The sequence below is a fragment of the Aplysia californica genome, unplaced genomic scaffold (genome assembly GCF_000002075.1).
Source record: "Aplysia californica isolate F4 #8 unplaced genomic scaffold, AplCal3.0 scaffold00006, whole genome shotgun sequence".
Classification (NCBI taxonomy): domain Eukaryota; kingdom Metazoa; phylum Mollusca; class Gastropoda; order Aplysiida; family Aplysiidae; genus Aplysia; species Aplysia californica.
In genome coordinates, this window is record NW_004797276.1 from 852,125 (window position 1) to 869,158 (window position 17,034).

The 17,034-nt window shown below is 38.1% G+C and overlaps 1 protein-coding gene across 1 annotated transcript in view; it reads right to left on the reverse strand.

Annotated features, from left to right (window-relative positions):
- Positions 1-3,303: 3,303 nt before the first annotated feature.
- The window catches only part of LOC101850378 (PMS1 protein homolog 1), a 27,986-nt gene continuing 14,255 nt past the window's right edge, over positions 3,304-17,034 (reverse strand). The window contains exons 9-17 of the mRNA XM_005089414.3: positions 16,809-16,907; positions 15,988-16,108; positions 14,310-14,433; positions 13,257-13,314; positions 10,874-11,034; positions 9,292-9,480; positions 8,686-8,813; positions 5,734-5,891; positions 3,304-5,110 (exon numbers count right to left, since the gene is read on the reverse strand). Coding sequence (XP_005089471.1) covers positions 4,955-5,110; positions 5,734-5,891; positions 8,686-8,813; positions 9,292-9,480; positions 10,874-11,034; positions 13,257-13,314; positions 14,310-14,433; positions 15,988-16,108; positions 16,809-16,907 — 1,194 coding nt within the window. The 3' untranslated portion in view covers positions 3,304-4,954. The remainder of the gene's footprint in view (positions 5,111-5,733; positions 5,892-8,685; positions 8,814-9,291; positions 9,481-10,873; positions 11,035-13,256; positions 13,315-14,309; positions 14,434-15,987; positions 16,109-16,808; positions 16,908-17,034) is intronic.

Below are 17,034 nucleotides of genomic sequence, written 5' to 3' on the forward strand. Positions count from 1 at the left end.
GCATTCAACGAGGTCACATTCAACAAGAAGTCGGCGCCAACGAGGCAATCCTTAATCCCCGATTTTTACCTCCATATATCTTTGTAAATGTACCTCAGCTCCAACGAGGTTGCAAGCAGACCGAAGTCGCTTTCAACAAGGTCGCGATAACCAAATAAAAGCAATTAGTGGCCCAAAAAGCGAAATATTTTTCTTTCTCTCCATCTCATGCGAAGCACAAGGCCCATCCTCAATTCCTAACAAATTGTATTGCTAGATCTAGTGTGCCTCCTAAATATGGCCCCCAAAGCCAAGAGGATGGGCGAGGATTAGCCTATGGTAGGGATGGGAGGGGGTGGGTGGGAACACAATGCGGGCTGGGGAAACTGGATGAACTCTGGATGGGTAGATCTAGGTCTAGGATGGAATCCTTCATTTTTTTCAATTTTCTTTTCTTCCCCTGATCAGAAAATCTAAGCTCCTACCTTTACTTTATGTAGATCTAGGCCTAGATGTGAGAGGGTATGTTTCCACACGAGAAGTGTTCCGGAAAAAAAATATTGAAAAATGCAGAAATGACGGTCAGAACACAGCTCAAAAAACGCGCGCACACTTATGCTGTTTGAGATTTTCGTCATCAGGGGGAACAACTGTTTTAATTACTGGTATTGGTACATCGTGTAATATAATAACTTGTCTCCTTTCTTTTCTTTAGCCTTAGTCACGTTCAACAAGAGGTCAGATCCAACGAGGACAACAAGCCGGTCCCAGCAACCTCGTTGAATGCGACACTCACTGTACAACAATTTCCTCAAGGGTTTTATAACCAGAAAAGACAATTTTCTTTTCTCTTTTGATATCTTGGCTAATCTTCTCAACAGGCCTACATGAAATCAGTGGAACAAAAGGGAAAAAATAACCCACTTGTGATTTGTTGCATTTCTTCTGTAATGCTGCCTTTTGTATATTCAGTATCTCCAAACTGCAGAAAGGTCGACATTTAATTCTGTTTCACATTATTTTTTTGGTACGCTCACAATGTTGTGACCCCAAACTTGTATTGAAATGATAATACCATTGTGTAGTATTTTTGCAGTCCAAATTTCTTGAAATTGCCTTTTTCTCATTTTTCAGAATATAGGGCCTAGTGGGCAGTTACAGCTTACCACAAGTATGTTACAGTAGTTTTAAAGCACAAGTAGATAGAAGTGTCAGGAGTCAAGGACTTCTTTGGTCACACAAGGATTTTAACATTTGCACACACCATTAGATATATGCATATGAATCAGAGAAAGTAAATTGGATAGGTATGTCTGAAAAGATATTACTGTGATTCTTCAGGTAATCAGGTAATAGATTGGTCCGGCTGCTAGGTCTTATATATTTCTATCTGTCAGGTGTCTCTTACCCTTTCCAAACATAAAGGGGTCAACAGTGAGTCGAAGTGCTTTGATTAACCCAGCAATCTTCTTCTGGGCATATAGCCCAGTGCTCAGTGGTGCTCAAAGGGAGGGGAGTGAGAGCTTAGATTTAAAGGAATGTTAGGGTTATTCTTTTAAAAGTACTCAAAACAGGCATCTGCAACAACTTGTATACTCAAATTCTTATCAGCCTTTGATGTTATGTACATTCCTGCATGTTGAGATGAAAATGCTTTTTTAAAAAAAAATGAAATTATGCAATCAGTGATGAAAGCCAGTGTGGTTGGCCATTTTGCTTATTACATGAAATATTGTTTATACATTATGTTATGATCACTTGTTTGAGTTGTAATAGACATAATTTGTTGTGGGATCTTCTTAAAACCGTACACAGCGGGAAATTCTTGTATTCCATTTGTTCACTCAAATAAATTTTCTACATAATTATCCCCTGGTCCCAAAGCACACTCTGAATATTTACAAAACTGTGCATATCTGAGGACAAATAAAATTCTTTGCATACTCAAAAAAACACTTGGGTTTCTGCCTTATCTTTTCATAGCATGTTGCAATCTTTTCAAATTCCTTAAAATATTTATTAGGCTTCATTTATTCCTTGACCACTGTCATATCTGGCAATAATATTGTGTGTTACTAGATTCAACTACTTTTTAAAAAGTCCCGACAAATTTGTATTTTATTTTGGTTTGGTGTTGTCAGCGCCCCTATTGTTTTATCTGGTAGACTGGCTCTTTTATTCGCTTTCTCTTAAATGCTTCAAATGATGTCACTGATTATAGAGTCATGAAAGGTACCTCGACCTATCTAAATAAAGCAGTCAGATACAGAACTTAGATCTAAATCTGAGGCGATAATTGTATTGTTGGGTTGGTTGTGAGTGCTTTTTTGTAATACCAATGGTGTGCTAAAAAAAACTCTCAAATAAAATAACTTTTGAATACTTTTTTTTCTTTATATCCCCTGACACAATTGGGAAGAAAATGGGAAAATGGTGAGATTTTGATGTTGAAATTCACCATATTTTTTTTTTACTATGTTCCATTGCCATTAGATAATGTGCGCTTTATTACTATGAGTAAAACTAACAATTTAATCTACAAACTGGGGTAATTTCGTAACTTTGAAGTCTTGAAGTTCTTTAATGGTATGATACCATGGTATGTCGGTCCCTGGCCCAACAACGTGATAAAGAAGGCGATTGTATCAAATTGTGCTTTACCAAGGATATGTTGTTTTGCTTTGTAAAAAGGCTCATTGGTCACATGGGCTCTATGTACTTCAGCTTGTGCTACATTTGGTTCAATAATATAACGTTTTGGGACGTCTCAACTAATCAGTTGGCAGTGTACCGTGTTTTTGCCTTCTGCTGTGATTTTAAGACCCGCACTAAGATTTTTTCCTCTAAACTGAACCTGTATTTCCCACCTCCTGTTCTTTAATGTACTATTTCAATATAAACATCAAATAGTTGGAAATGTTCATAAAGAAACCAGTCAAAATGAGGACTCAAGTCTCTGAAATAATGTTAAAAAAACCCAAGTTTTTATACCTGAGACTGATATTGAAATTTTTGAAGTTAGAACATTCCTTTGTGGAGGAATAGAATAAATATAACTTCATTTGACAGGATGATGCCTCCTGGTTAACACTGACCCCAAACTATCTCTTTGGCGTATTCTCAGTTTCATTATCATTGACTTAGCTTCATACTGACTGATTTCAACATGTTTTCATTCCTTAGACATAGGTTTGAACAGTTATTATCTTGCTTGCAGTCCATTGTGTTCTCACTGTCCATTTTCTAACAAATCAATCTTTCAACCCGACTGTCATGCCTTTTCCATTTCAGAAAAACAGTGTTGTGCAAAGAGAAGAAAGCAAATTACGTTCACAGTCATCTTTATTGTTTTTGTAAATTGTATTAGCATTGTAATTGTAATGAATTGAAAAAAGAAATTTTCTCCAAAATAAAGTTGTTTAAAAAAGAGAGCACATGTGTCATCTTGAATGATGCATACAACGTCAATGAATTCATTATTTTATTCAATTATCCATACATATAATTATATATGTCTCAAAAGAAGACCTGAAACTACAAAAGCTGGATGCACCTATAATTTACTAATGACTCGTTGTCTAAGACTTCTTGTAGGACTGGTTATGTCTACAATAAGACCTGTAAGATGCTCACGCGACATTCTTGGACTATTTGAGAAAACTTGACTTGTAGTGTACAGTGTCTGAAATCACATCGAGCATTTGTTTTGGGGTAACAATCTAACAGGCACCAATTAGGATAATGACATCAGTGAAAGGCATTGGAAGGATCAGATTATGCTAAAGTCTCTGTCGGCCACCTGTGAGAATATAATTTGACAGAGATAGAGATGTAAATGAGATGCTTCATGAAAAATGGTAGAAATAGTTACACTGCATAGCAGGTCCCTGGGAGCTGATATAATATAGGTTGTCCAGTTGCAACAAAAATTGTACTGCCTTCACTTTTTTAGAGCATGGAGCAAGGCCTTGATTCCAGAAGGAAAAAAACACATTATTTACTCATTTCACATGAATGACATCATTGAGAGAAGATATACACATTCTGGGAGCATTCTGATTTGGGCCCTTGCATATAATTCAAACTGGGAGCTGTTTAGACATTTATAGCTCTTGGTGACGGAACAAAGAAGAGGGGGGGGGGGGGGGTCTGTGTAACTAAGTGGAAAGGAAATATTCACTGCCCGTAAACTGTAAATATACTGAAGTAACTGATGGTGAGACTGTAAAATCTGAAAAATCTAAGCACTGGGGGTCACAGGCAGTAAAGTGGAAAGTAATAGCTGAGGACAGCTGCTTCCTCCAGGTTCTTTGTCTTAAATCACATCTAGCATTTGTTTTGGGGTACCATCTAAAGCAGGCATGGGTATAAACTGGCCCGCAGGCCAGATCCAGCCCGTGATTTGACTCGCTAATTAAATCAATATTGAATATGGCTTTTGGTGAGTTTATAATAAATAAAAATTAATTTCTGTCTGGAAATTAATAGTACTAGTTTCTGGGCCAGCTGGAAGCAATAGATCTAATATTTTATTTCATTTCACGAAACTTTCTCGAGTGAGCTAACATATTGTACTGTCAGTACTAGTCTCACTTTTGAGAGCTTGAATATTTCAACCAATTTTCTCCAGCATTGGCCCAAGAGATATTTGGAACTGCTTAATCCGACCCTTGACTTGGACAAGCTAGCAAATGCTTGATCTAGAGGCTTTCCAGAAAGATTGCAAGTTACTGTTCTCTCCTGGGATCAGACAATGACAATAAACTCTATGGGATAACAACAAAGAGATTTTACAAATACCACTTCAAGGTATTGGACCAATGGGCTAAAACCAGAGTCCTAAAAAATCAATAGCATGTTGAATTATAGGCTGACCATATCAGGAGACTGAAAGTTTTAGATGATCAGCACTTCAGGATGGATGACACACATCCAAGAAGTCCTTGCTCCATGAATGCTGAATATTCCAACTTTGTTACAAAGTTGACAAATCAAACAGCGAGTGAAAAACAGGTCTATGGTGAATACACTGGACATCTGCCGCACACGGATTCAGGTCACAGAGACTATTCTCCAGGTCTGTGGCTGACATGCTGGCTTTGAGCTGTAGCACCATTCGTACTGCTTCTCCCTGCAGAAGAAACAATTATGAATGAGAAATCTAGTCAATGGATAAGTGCAGTGGAGTCAAAGAAATCCCTTTCCAGACCGCTCCATCTTCCCTCCTCTTTTTCTTCTCTTGGTGCATACTGTAGGAAAGAGATTTGGAATGGGCTGACCTTTCCACTTCATCTAAAAACTTGGGCTGCCACTCTCACATGCTAACAATGATGCCAGTGCCAAGAACACCTTAGTTACTGTCTCTCTCCCTCTTTTTCCCTACAACCCCATGTGTGAATAAATGATGATGGGTACTGAAAACGTACAATGGGCTCAATCAACCTTGTAACTCAGAGAGCAAAGGGGTTCAATTCACAAACTGAAACAACAATTCTTTTCTCTTCTATATCTAAAAGTTTCCATTGCTAGAACCAAATAAACTGACTAAATTTGTGGTTGCAAAATAAAATTAAGCATATGTGTAAAGGCAATATTCCACCTACTTTAGAATAACCGACTCTACAAAACAACATACCTGAACAATTCCTTAAAATGGAAGTAGTACTGAGGTTGGAAAAGGCCAATACGTCCTCTTTCTTTGCAAGGAATGCTTCTCAGTAAAGGTATATTATGTCAAACACAAAAACCACTAACCTGCAGGTAGTATTGAACTTTCAGAGGCCTCATCTGGCCTAGTGGAGCAGAGGGCTGCTTTGAAATGTTCCTGAGAACTTCTGAGAAATCGCTGATGTTGTAGGTAGGAATGAGGTCACATACACCTGCAAGCTCTGCTTCTAATTTACCATTGGCATCTGCAAGAAACATACAGTATGAGTATAATTTTTTTGGAAAATAATACAACCTTAACAATACATATTATATTTAAGATTGTACATACATATTAATTTAAATATGGCATTATACATTTATGTATTTATATACACACACACAAGTATATCGGTGCTGTCATGATAAGATCCGATAAGTGACATTGGGTAAATTTTTTTAGGAGAAGGAAAAACTGATTTATTAAAAGGAAAGTTTTGAGCTATCCAATTTTCGTAGTATTAAAAATGTCAATTTTAAAAAAAATTTGAATATGAATTTTTTACTATCATGTGGAACATGCTTTGAAGAATATGTTTCGCGAAAAAAGGCAAAATAAAAAATGTTTGATCTTATCACAATGGCGATGATACATAATATACAGTCACACCCGTTTTAACAGCCACTTGTCCAAGACAATCACCTTTACAAGTGACCACTTCTCACTTCCCCCTTTGCATATTTAACTTGGTTATAATGACACTGCCCAAGATGTCCACCTGTCTGGGACAACCACTTTCTCCTTGACAAAAGGGGGGCTGTCTTTGACAATTCTGACTATACATCACAGTCCACGCCAAGGGAATCCCCAGTTCACCCATCTACAATCAGAAAAAAACAGAAAAAATACAGGACCATCATGAGAACATGGCAAGCTCCAAGGTTGTATGCTTCCCAGAGGAGAGTTGAGTTGAAAAAATAAATGGATTCACCAATCACAGGTTTATAAAGGATTGCAAATGTATGAATGTGAGGGTCCTCATAGACGTAACGATGTGAGAGCTGAACTCACGTCTTTTGAGTGCCATGACGAAGAGCCTAACCATGACACTACAAAGGCCAGTACAGTGACAGAATTCATTGGGAACAACTCAACATGACTAATAGCATTGAATTTTCTAACACAACATCAGCAAACACTCTATTGCATCCCCCCCCCCCTTTCTCCCCCAAAAATACAAATGCATCAAGGATCGCATAAAAAATGAGAACAATGCAAACAACACTGAGATGGCTTACGTACCTTATAAACGTCTATCTAAACATGGAGCACTTGGAGTAGGCCTACTTACACTAGGTGCTCTACCACGTTCTTCCGCCTACGAACAGAACATATACAGCTCAACTTTCACTTGAACAGAATAAAACCAGAACTTCCCCCAATGTGTCCTTTGTGTGACTATGCATATGAGACAGTGGAACATCACCTTTTCCACTGTACAGCCCTAAATGACATCAGAGCTACCCTTCTCCCTCCGAGACCTAACTTCGACAACACACTCTACGGAACATTACAGCAACTGCAGCAAACCTGCACTTATCACTACATGGCATTGGACAGAAGGGCGAGAGCCCAGATGTTGCTGGATCGATAACAACAACAACAACAACAACACTAGGTGCTCCCACTTACAATAAAACACTCTATAAAGTTGGTAGTATTGACGATACAACGCTTCCGACTGGCCGAGGCGAGACGCATTAGGCTCAAGCGCGGACTTGCACAAAATAGTGTGGCTAAGGTACATTCGTGCCCCATTATGAGACTTACAGTGTGTCACAAAATAACATGTTAGCGTGGCCCCATCTTCTGTCTGCAACGAGTGTATACACCAACCACGGCCTGTTCTTTCTGACCGTGGCCATTCGTGTTTGCAGGCGTGGCCATCCCTTCTTTTTTTATAGTGAAATTATTCATTAATAGACTATCATTTGCTTTGGAGTGAAATAAAGTGCATCTGAATCCCAACAGCAAGTGTTTGAGTTCCTGTTTTGTTAATGCAGTGAAAGGAATATGGATCTATTGCTGTCCGAGAGAGAGAAACAGAGAGAGAGGCGGGGGAGGGAACAGACAGACACACAGACAGACGGACAAAAAGAGACTAACAGAGAGACAGACAGACAGACAGACAGAGGCACTCCTGCACAATTACAGTCCTGTTTGCACTAAATCACATTAGATTCTAGGCCTAAGTGTCCCTGTAGTAATTTTTACATGTTTCTTATTTAGATCTTAACTGAATTAAAATTATATCTAATCTAGATCTACATCTAGAGATACATTATCTTGGCTATCTAGAATCTAGAGATCTCGATATATCTTGATCTAGATCAAGATTCACTCCCACAATGGGCGTCGTGTAAACAAACTGGACTGCAATTGTACAGAAGTGCCCAGACAGACAGACAGAGACCGCGGTTGCGGACATAAATAATATAAGATTCAGTATTTCTTACAGCGGCCACCTCCGTAGTTCCACCCACATGCTATCTTGCAACGATTTAGGGAATTACAAACAATGCAGGTTTAATCTAGATGCGTTTTATGTTACAGGCAGTAAGGTATTTTTCTCTAGTTGACAAAAAAAGACCAAAGGGTGAACTTAACTTATAATATAAAATTGATATCGCCAGAGTGCATGATGTTTGACCCTCCGATTCCCGCTGACGAAACAAGAAAAAGAAGTCAAACCAAAGGGAAGTCACTGTTTGAAAGTTTTACTAACTCTTGACTGAAGAGTTATTTAACTTGACTCATTTAATTCGGAGAAACACCTTATGGCCGCGGATGTATACCGGCCGCAGTATGGCTCATGTACTCTACAAAGATATTTTAAATAAAGAGTGAGCAGTAGCATCACAAAGAATGATGCTAATTTAACTCATTCATGTCCTCAGAAGAAGCATACAGTTTCACACCTCATACAAGTAAATGAAATGTCCAGGTCATTTCAAAGCAGCAAAATAAAAAGCTTTTGGTAAAATTTTGGCAGTTTTCACCTGTGCAACATTTCACATCAAAGCCATTGGCTGTGACTCTCTCATCAGTTATATGGAAAATGTTTTCACCAGCATGGTTTTTCTGTGCCAATTCTTCTAGGGTAGGCCAAAGATCCTCTCCGACATTTCTGTTTAAAGGACAGAATAAGCATAATGATGAAATGAAAGGGGAGTTAAGTCGACAAAGAGCTGGGTAATATGCTGGTACCTCAGAACAGAGTAGACAATGGGAGTGGTAATGATCTGACAAGTATTTTCAATCTTTAGGCCAACAGATATGAACTTGTTAACATATCTGCATGAGACAACAGAACTAAAATCTATTTACGTCAATAAGTTGCTGCAATTTATCAAAAGTTTCAACGGAATAAATTTATTCACAGGGCTATTCTCCAGTTCTTTAACATAAATAAGATTAACAATAAATGAAAGTTGCCACAACACCTTCCACCTAAATTATTAACTAAAGTTCTACACAAAACACAGTTCTATATGTGAGACAATATTTTCTACAATTCTGGGCAATCAGTAGAGACTAAAGCTAACTTACTATGACCTATGTACATGAATTTTTAAAGCTAAGACAGTGTCTAAACTTCTAAATACCTGGCATCCAAAGAGACTGGCACAGTGCAGGGTGTTGCCTGCAGCTTATGCTCATTGGTCAGTTTCTTGTAAAGCAGCATCTCAGACAGACGCTGGGCATTAACCAAACTCAGCTGACTGGACAGAACCACTGCCCAGACATCACATGTTTGAAGAGAACCAATGACCCGAGGATCAGGAAAATTGGCCCTAAACAGAAAACAAAACGTTCTGGTCACATTGGTAAACATTTCTGTCAGAGACCATGACAAGTGAATAAAACTTAATTTTATCAATATGTATGTACACAAGTCTGTGTATGCTTGAGAATGTGCTTCAGTGTGTGCAAAAGTGACATTTCATCATTTTAAAAAGTATTGAAAAAAGTTTTGGATCAAAATCAGACAAAATCGAAGTTGAAAATTTATTATGAGAGTGTCAATTTCAATTACAGAAAGTTTTTATATCTACATACGTTCTGGAACATTTGAAAATGTAATGAGTAATGGTACTGAGGAGAAAGTTTACTGATACCAGAATCTCCCATTTTACTGAGGATAATAATAAAGGAAATCCATTCTTCTGATAGGTCTGAAAATCTCTTTTTTAAATAAAAAGAAAATACACCAAACTATGGTCAAAGAGACAAAACCTGACTAAAGGAACATGGTTAATGTTCCATTCTCATGCTCCTCGGGGTAACCTTTCAAATTACTGCATTACTCAGCACTAGAGGGTTTTGCATTCCATTAGAAAAGATAAGACAGGCTGAGATAGACTCTCTCCCATTCTCCCAGCAGGTGTTGACCTGATATCTTTGGGACTGTGACAGAATTTCACAACCATCAGAAGACATGTCATGCCTGCATTTACTCTGAATCAATTATCATATCCCAAACTTAAAGGGGGGGGGGGGGGGCCTAGGTTCTATGAAAACATAGGAGGACTTTCAATCAAATGGCTATGGGTTTTTATCATTTGTCTCCATGTGTAGGTTTTGTTTCCTTGAAAAAATTGCCCCCCCCCCCACCAGGGCAGTGCTACTGACTGAAGTGTCTTTAGGCCATTCCCACAGGAGGGATAAAAACATGTTCTTATGCACAGTAGAATTGTAAATGGGCTGATTTATCAATGTCATGCTCATACTGTGCCGGAACGACATATGGGGAACTGCTGCTTTTTCTTTCCTCATCCTTACTGTTGTCATTTTCCTCTACTTCTTCGGTATGTTTGTTACTCTCTTGTGAACTGTTATTTCCGTTGTGCTTTGATAGTGGAAGCAGGCTTTGTGCAGAGGTGAGCAGAGTAAGCCTGATTCCTTGTTTAGACTTCTCTGTTGACATCCATACCTTGGCGCTCATATGACCTTATGCAGTTGCGAGCACCGTAAAAACCTTACTAAAACTAAACTAAACTTGAAAAAAATTACAGCATATTCTTTTTTCCTCAGCTCACCTGACAACAGTTGTTATTTGCAGAACTGAGAAAAAGGAGTGACTTGATAATAGAATAAAAAGAACATATAGGAAGGCTTAACTTTTTAAACTTTCTATCGTCATTCTTTCAAAAAGAGCAGTACACCACCATACAGCATTTGACATACCTGTCTCCTTCCTGATTATGGGACTCTGTGATGTCTTTCACTTGCTTCAGTGAGAAACTGATCAGTTTTTCTGCATTATAAAGTCTGTTTTTCAAAACCTTTTTCGTTTTTTTGGCTTGACTCTGGGATGCAAGGTCAGCAACTTCATCCCTCACATTCACCTGTACAGAAAAATCCCAAACACCTTAAAAGATTAACTCTTTCTTGACCCAAAAACACAAAGAAAAACTTCATGTTAAAACATACATCTTGTGGCCTGTGGAAATCAGAAATAGCAAAATGGAAAAACCATTCACCTCCTGCATGCGGCAAATTATTTTCAAATATCTCAGAATTGGACCATGTCATGCCTATTTTAATTTTAGATAATAAATAATACTAAGCCTAATGAAAATGTGAATAAAGTGAGACAATTATTCAATGAAATTTTTCATCAGAATTATCGTAGAAACGAAACAGAACAATACTGGCTAATGTCTCAGTTGGCCAGAGTGCATTTCTCAGCTTGACTACCTTTAACTTTCTGTGCATTGAATACAAGTCTTGACATATATTATATATATATAGTGTTAATATAGCTAGCAATACCCAGGAGTTCAGGGGCCTCTTGTCAGGTAGGCTTTGAGGGTGGGGGTGAGGGTGGGGGCAAGGCTTTAAGGGTTAATAATACTTCTAAAAACTCACTTTAACCTTTAGATATCAGGGAATGTATAATCAACTATCAGAGCTCGATAAAACTCAATAAATCCTGGGTCCCCACCAAATCCTTGAAATTTTTTTCAAGGCCCCATTTCAAGGGAAAAATAAGGCTGCTGTGCGTCAAGAATGATCCCCAAAAAGCCCATCTATCAATGACAAAGAGTCAAAATGTCTTTAAATGAATGTACATTTTGTAGTAGTCTTCAAGCAAAGCAGGGTGACTATCAACCCAGCTTCTCAATTTTCCAGGGTAAGCTACATAACAAGGACAGCACGAGCTCTATATATAATATATATATATATGTATATATGTGTGAATATATATATATACACACACACACACACACGCGCACATGTAGGTACATTATATCCAGTCAACAACATGTCAGTGTGGCACTGGGATCTTGTGCGACTTAGGTATTTCAGTCTGTTTTTACTTATTTATATTTTCCCCTCATCATATTCGCCTACATAAACTATATTTTAAAAATGAATCTTGTTTTGAACCTGAGAAAAGGCCTAGAACCAAAATATCGACTTCAAGAACCAGTCTGGGTATCATGATTCATAATAAACTCGAAAAAGACAAAAATTATTCCTCAAGCTAAAAGTAGAGTAATAACTTGAACGGCTCAAGTAGACCTATTCAATGTGAGAGGTGTAACAACCGAGGGAGGGCAAGATGCAGTGACACTGAAAATCTGCGAATCTTGAACAGAAAGCTAAAATAAAAATATAATTTACTGTCACCCCAACCAATGAAACGCGAGCACTTAAGTTCATTAACAAGGAATGATGGATCGCAATTCCACACAAGGCCTGCAGCAACGCGCGCTTTGCAGAGAACACTTATAGTAGTTATCAAAATTCTAAATACTAAAAATTTGCTTCCAGGTTCAGTTTTTGTCCTCTAGTGTTGCTTTCACACCCCCCACCTAATCCCCTTCCCCCCCAGTGCATCTTACAACAACAAAAAATCAATAATCTCCTCCTTGTTCCAGAGCCATATGCTTCACAGCGCTCAGATTTTGAATGAACGTTGGTGACCCCAACAGCCTCCAGTACTCACATGATGCCTTATCATGTGATGCGAACGCGCAGGTTCACTGACCGATCACAATGGCGAGCCTGACAGGACGCTTGTATAACTTTCTTATCTTTTTTTATTACAAGTGACAGCACAGGACAGTTATTGATTTATTTTCATGGCAATACAGCATTTGTAATGCACAACCTGCATGTTACTGTTACAAATGTCGCGTTATCAGACTATCGCCGACAAATTTTTGGGCGGTAACGAAAGCGAAAGTAGTTTTTGATTCTTCCCGATCAAGCCTCGGTGTCACACATACACTTCCGCCTGCCGCCATAGCGGTTCAATTATGTTTCCTCTTCATGATTCATCAACCATACTGTCTAGATAGCTACACTACTAATATTACACAGGCCCTATCCTTTCCCGACTTCCCGACCCATTACAAAATTCCTGACTTTTTCCTGATTTCCCGACCTGGTGGGGACCCTGTAAATCCTTTTCAAACCAAATACATACTGCAATTTCTCTGACTTCACAGCAATTGAACACGGATGAGTACCAAAGAAAATAATTTAACTTTACAGACTGGATTGCATGCCTGAGAGAGTACTACTTTTGCATTGTGCACATCGAAAATAAACCTCTCACTTGGGCTTTCTTTGAGTTGCTGGTCTGTTTAGATTTCGCTTCCATTTCTTTCCTGCGCCTACACAAAGAGAGAAAATACAACAAGAAATGAGCAAGCATGTTTGACACCAAAGACCAAATCTCATATTTCTATAATATTCCATAATTTGTCGTACTCCTTCCCTTTATCAAGACAGCTTGAAATCTTTTTTAAAAGACAAGCCTCTAGTCTTAATTTTAGATCCACCACAAGCAAGTTTAACCCCTTTGCTGCCGTATGACGTTACCAGCATGTCACAGAATTATGTATTTTTAGCTTTGCGCTGTACCCTGAAAGTAACAGAAGTTGGCAAAATTTGCCTGGTTGTCTAAAAGACATAACATGTCCTTCATGCTAATCATCTGGCTCTTAAGTCTTCTGTACGGAGTTTTAGTCAGATATGCAGCTTGGATTCGCATTCAGTAATATAAAAAAAGTGCTTAAAAGTACCATATTTGCTAGTGAGTTTCCTGCTGGGCTTGCAAGTGATCAATAAATATGTATCTACTCTTGCGGATGAACACTTGCTCTCGAAAAACATAAATACCAAAATGACTTTAAAAAGGCAAAAAATTATCACCTTTTGACATACAATTTTAAAAAAATTATGGGTAAGATTGGGAATATACGAACTGAAGAAAACAATGCTATGAAACACACTGGGTCCAAAATATGTCACAAATGGGCTGGATCTATACAGCGAGTCCACTAACGCTGAGACATGAAATTGTTGTCCTGGCTTACGTGCTTAACTTAAGATCAGTGCTAACAGCAGGAACACATGTCCCCTAGCAACGAAGGGATTAAACAAATCACACAAAATTTATGGGCAATGAACAAATCGCCAATTCTTATTTGGTATTTAATACTATTTATGACAAATCAAGTCATGAATTCATTCACATTACAACTAAGACCACTACCTACTCTCATAGCTATGATGCCTATTTCTCCTAACAATGGAAATAACAGTGGTGGCAAAACACAAGCTTTCCTAAAAGAAAAAAAGCTGGCAAATTATGGCAATTTTTTACCTTTGAACGTCTTGCCAGTGATCATCCCTGTACTTCACCCTGTCGTCATTGCTGAGCTTCATCCATGCTGCCTTCAGTGTCTGAGTAACTTCCTCTTCACTTTGACTTGAGAAAAGGTCGAACTCTGGGAAAACATCATTGCAGTCATAGAACTTGAACACAGAGAGATAGCAAAGGCCATAAATGGTAACCAACCATTTTTATTTGACCTTATGTTTTGTTCTGTTTTATTTCATAAGAAGTAAAACGCTCAAATCTTCCTTTAACCCCTTCAATGCTGCAGAGGCCCCTGTGCCGGGGAAATCCCATGAACCAAGGCTGCTAAGGGGTGACCCCACTCTACCTCCCATAACTTTTTTAGTTATTAATATTTTCTCATGAATTTCTGAATGTACTTTCTACATTGAACCACATTTCTATTGATATAATTTGGGGGGGGGTTAATATATGAAAAGTTGGAGTTAGTAGCATGAAGCCAAAAATAACACCACCAAACAAAATAAAACAACATACATTCGAGTAATGATAAACTGAGACCAAAAGAAAGGGGAATACATGTTGTGTGAGTGTCTGCAGGTAAAGAGGAAGTGACAAGAGACTTTTCCTACCTTACACAATGCTCGTACAATCCATGTATATATATACGCAGACTTCAACATAAGTTAAGGACCACTTTGACAGACAGCTCTGGTTTTATAAAAATCAGAAAAAAAGACAGCCAAGAATATTTCAAAACTTTTTGCTCTGAAAATGTTAATGGGATAAGAATGTGTACTGCAAAGTTTCCTAAAGGGTCAAACCACCACGTGCAGCACGGAAATCCTCGGTGAATTATAGCCAAATTTGCTGTTTTTTATCGACTTGTGTGCGACACCACGGACATTCCTCAGTTAAAATTTCTGGTGTATGTGATAAATTGACGTTTGGTCTCAAATTGTGCTCACTTTGGTGGCAATATAAGATGCTTAGATTCTGTCATAGGGTTTCAAATTTTCAAAACTAAGAAACAAAACAATATGACATGAACACAGAAAAGTAATCTAACCAAGCCCATCTCCAAATCGCTAGTTGTCTCACAGATGTATTTATAGCTTTTCATGAAAAGAAAATGTTGTATTTTGATAGCATATTACCACAACTCTCCACTCTTTTACTCAAATCAGCTGGAGTTAACGTATGAAAAAAACCTCAACATATTACAAAAATAACTTTACATTTAATTGTGAAAAAACAAAACCAAACAGAAATTAAAGAAAGAAAGGGTACAAAAAATGTACAAAAATGTCTGGATATAACTCTTTAACCATGTCTGGATGGTGGCAGCTTCCTGTAGTCGAGGTCCATAACCATGGCTGGACGGTACCACTGTCCGATGCCAAGTTATTATTGTATTATGGTACGGGCGGAATATAAAAAAGTACGAGCCAACAAGCCTTTAGTTTGACCCGGAAGTCAAAGATAAATGAATTCTATGTCTGGGTAATGCTTTATTGATCAGTTTGACACGAAACAAGCGGTTTAAAAAATGTAATAGGTCTGGTCACATTTCCACAAACATGACAGAATTACGTGGAAACGAGATTTTAAATTGCATGGTAAAAGAGATAAAAATAGGAACTTTATCTGCCACTAATTCACTTGTGATACAAAAACAACCAACAACAACAAAAAAACTCACTAAGCATCCTCTGTTCTTTGCAGTAGTGAGTAAAAGGAGTGACTGGACTCGTTCCTCCTCCATCTCCACTGCTCCCTACAACATCATGTAGCGTCATTTGATTTGGTGGTAGGATATGCAGCTGAGGACAGATCTGAGGCATGAGCAAAGGTGGAAACAAGAAGACAGACATAACAGTTGTGGCTGTGGCTGAGCAGTGGTATATGACAAGTGAGCATGATAGTGACCACTTTTCACTTGAAACAGATAAGGATAATAGAACCACGGAGCAAAGTAGATGGAAGTGACCGACACACAGTACCCATCATCTATCCAAATATACAATCAAAATATAGAGGGGATTTACATAGTTTCTAAAAAACTATTAAAAAACAGCAAAAGGTAAAGAGATAAAGAAGAAAACCAGTTCTCAAACAAATTTGATTATGATGATACTTAGAACTAGAGCCTTGCTGCAAAATGCAAAGACACACATGTAGAAAGTAAATCATGTCTTTATACATACATGCAGTAATTATACAGGAGCCTAGTATCTGCCGACCAAAAATAAAAACAGCAAAGATGGATAGCGGTAGAAGAAATATGTCCTCAAAAAGTGCCAATAAAAGTTGTCAAAAATAGATACAAACGTCCAGTTCATCTCCATTTAGAGACATTTTATAATACGGCATTTTTTGTTTTCTTGATACTCGACAGTTTAATTATGCAGACAAGTCTATTGGGTATCAAACATAGCATTTATAACAATTGTCATTTGAATACTATAAGCCACTATACTCTGACTCAAATAACATTATGCTGAACCTTCAGGTAGTCTTTACCTTGGCACTCTTGGAAGGTCCCGGGCTGGGTTCAGCTGATGGAGACAGTGGACGTTTGCCCGGCACTTGCCGTGATGTTGGGCACAACAGCCGCACTGGCTGCAGGAGGAGGAGGACCAACATTTCAGTTTTGATTTTATTTTCATAAAAGTTTAACATCCCTCAAGAGAGAGAGAAAGTAAGAGAAAGTCGATAGAGAGAGAGAGAGAGAGACAGAGAGAGAGGA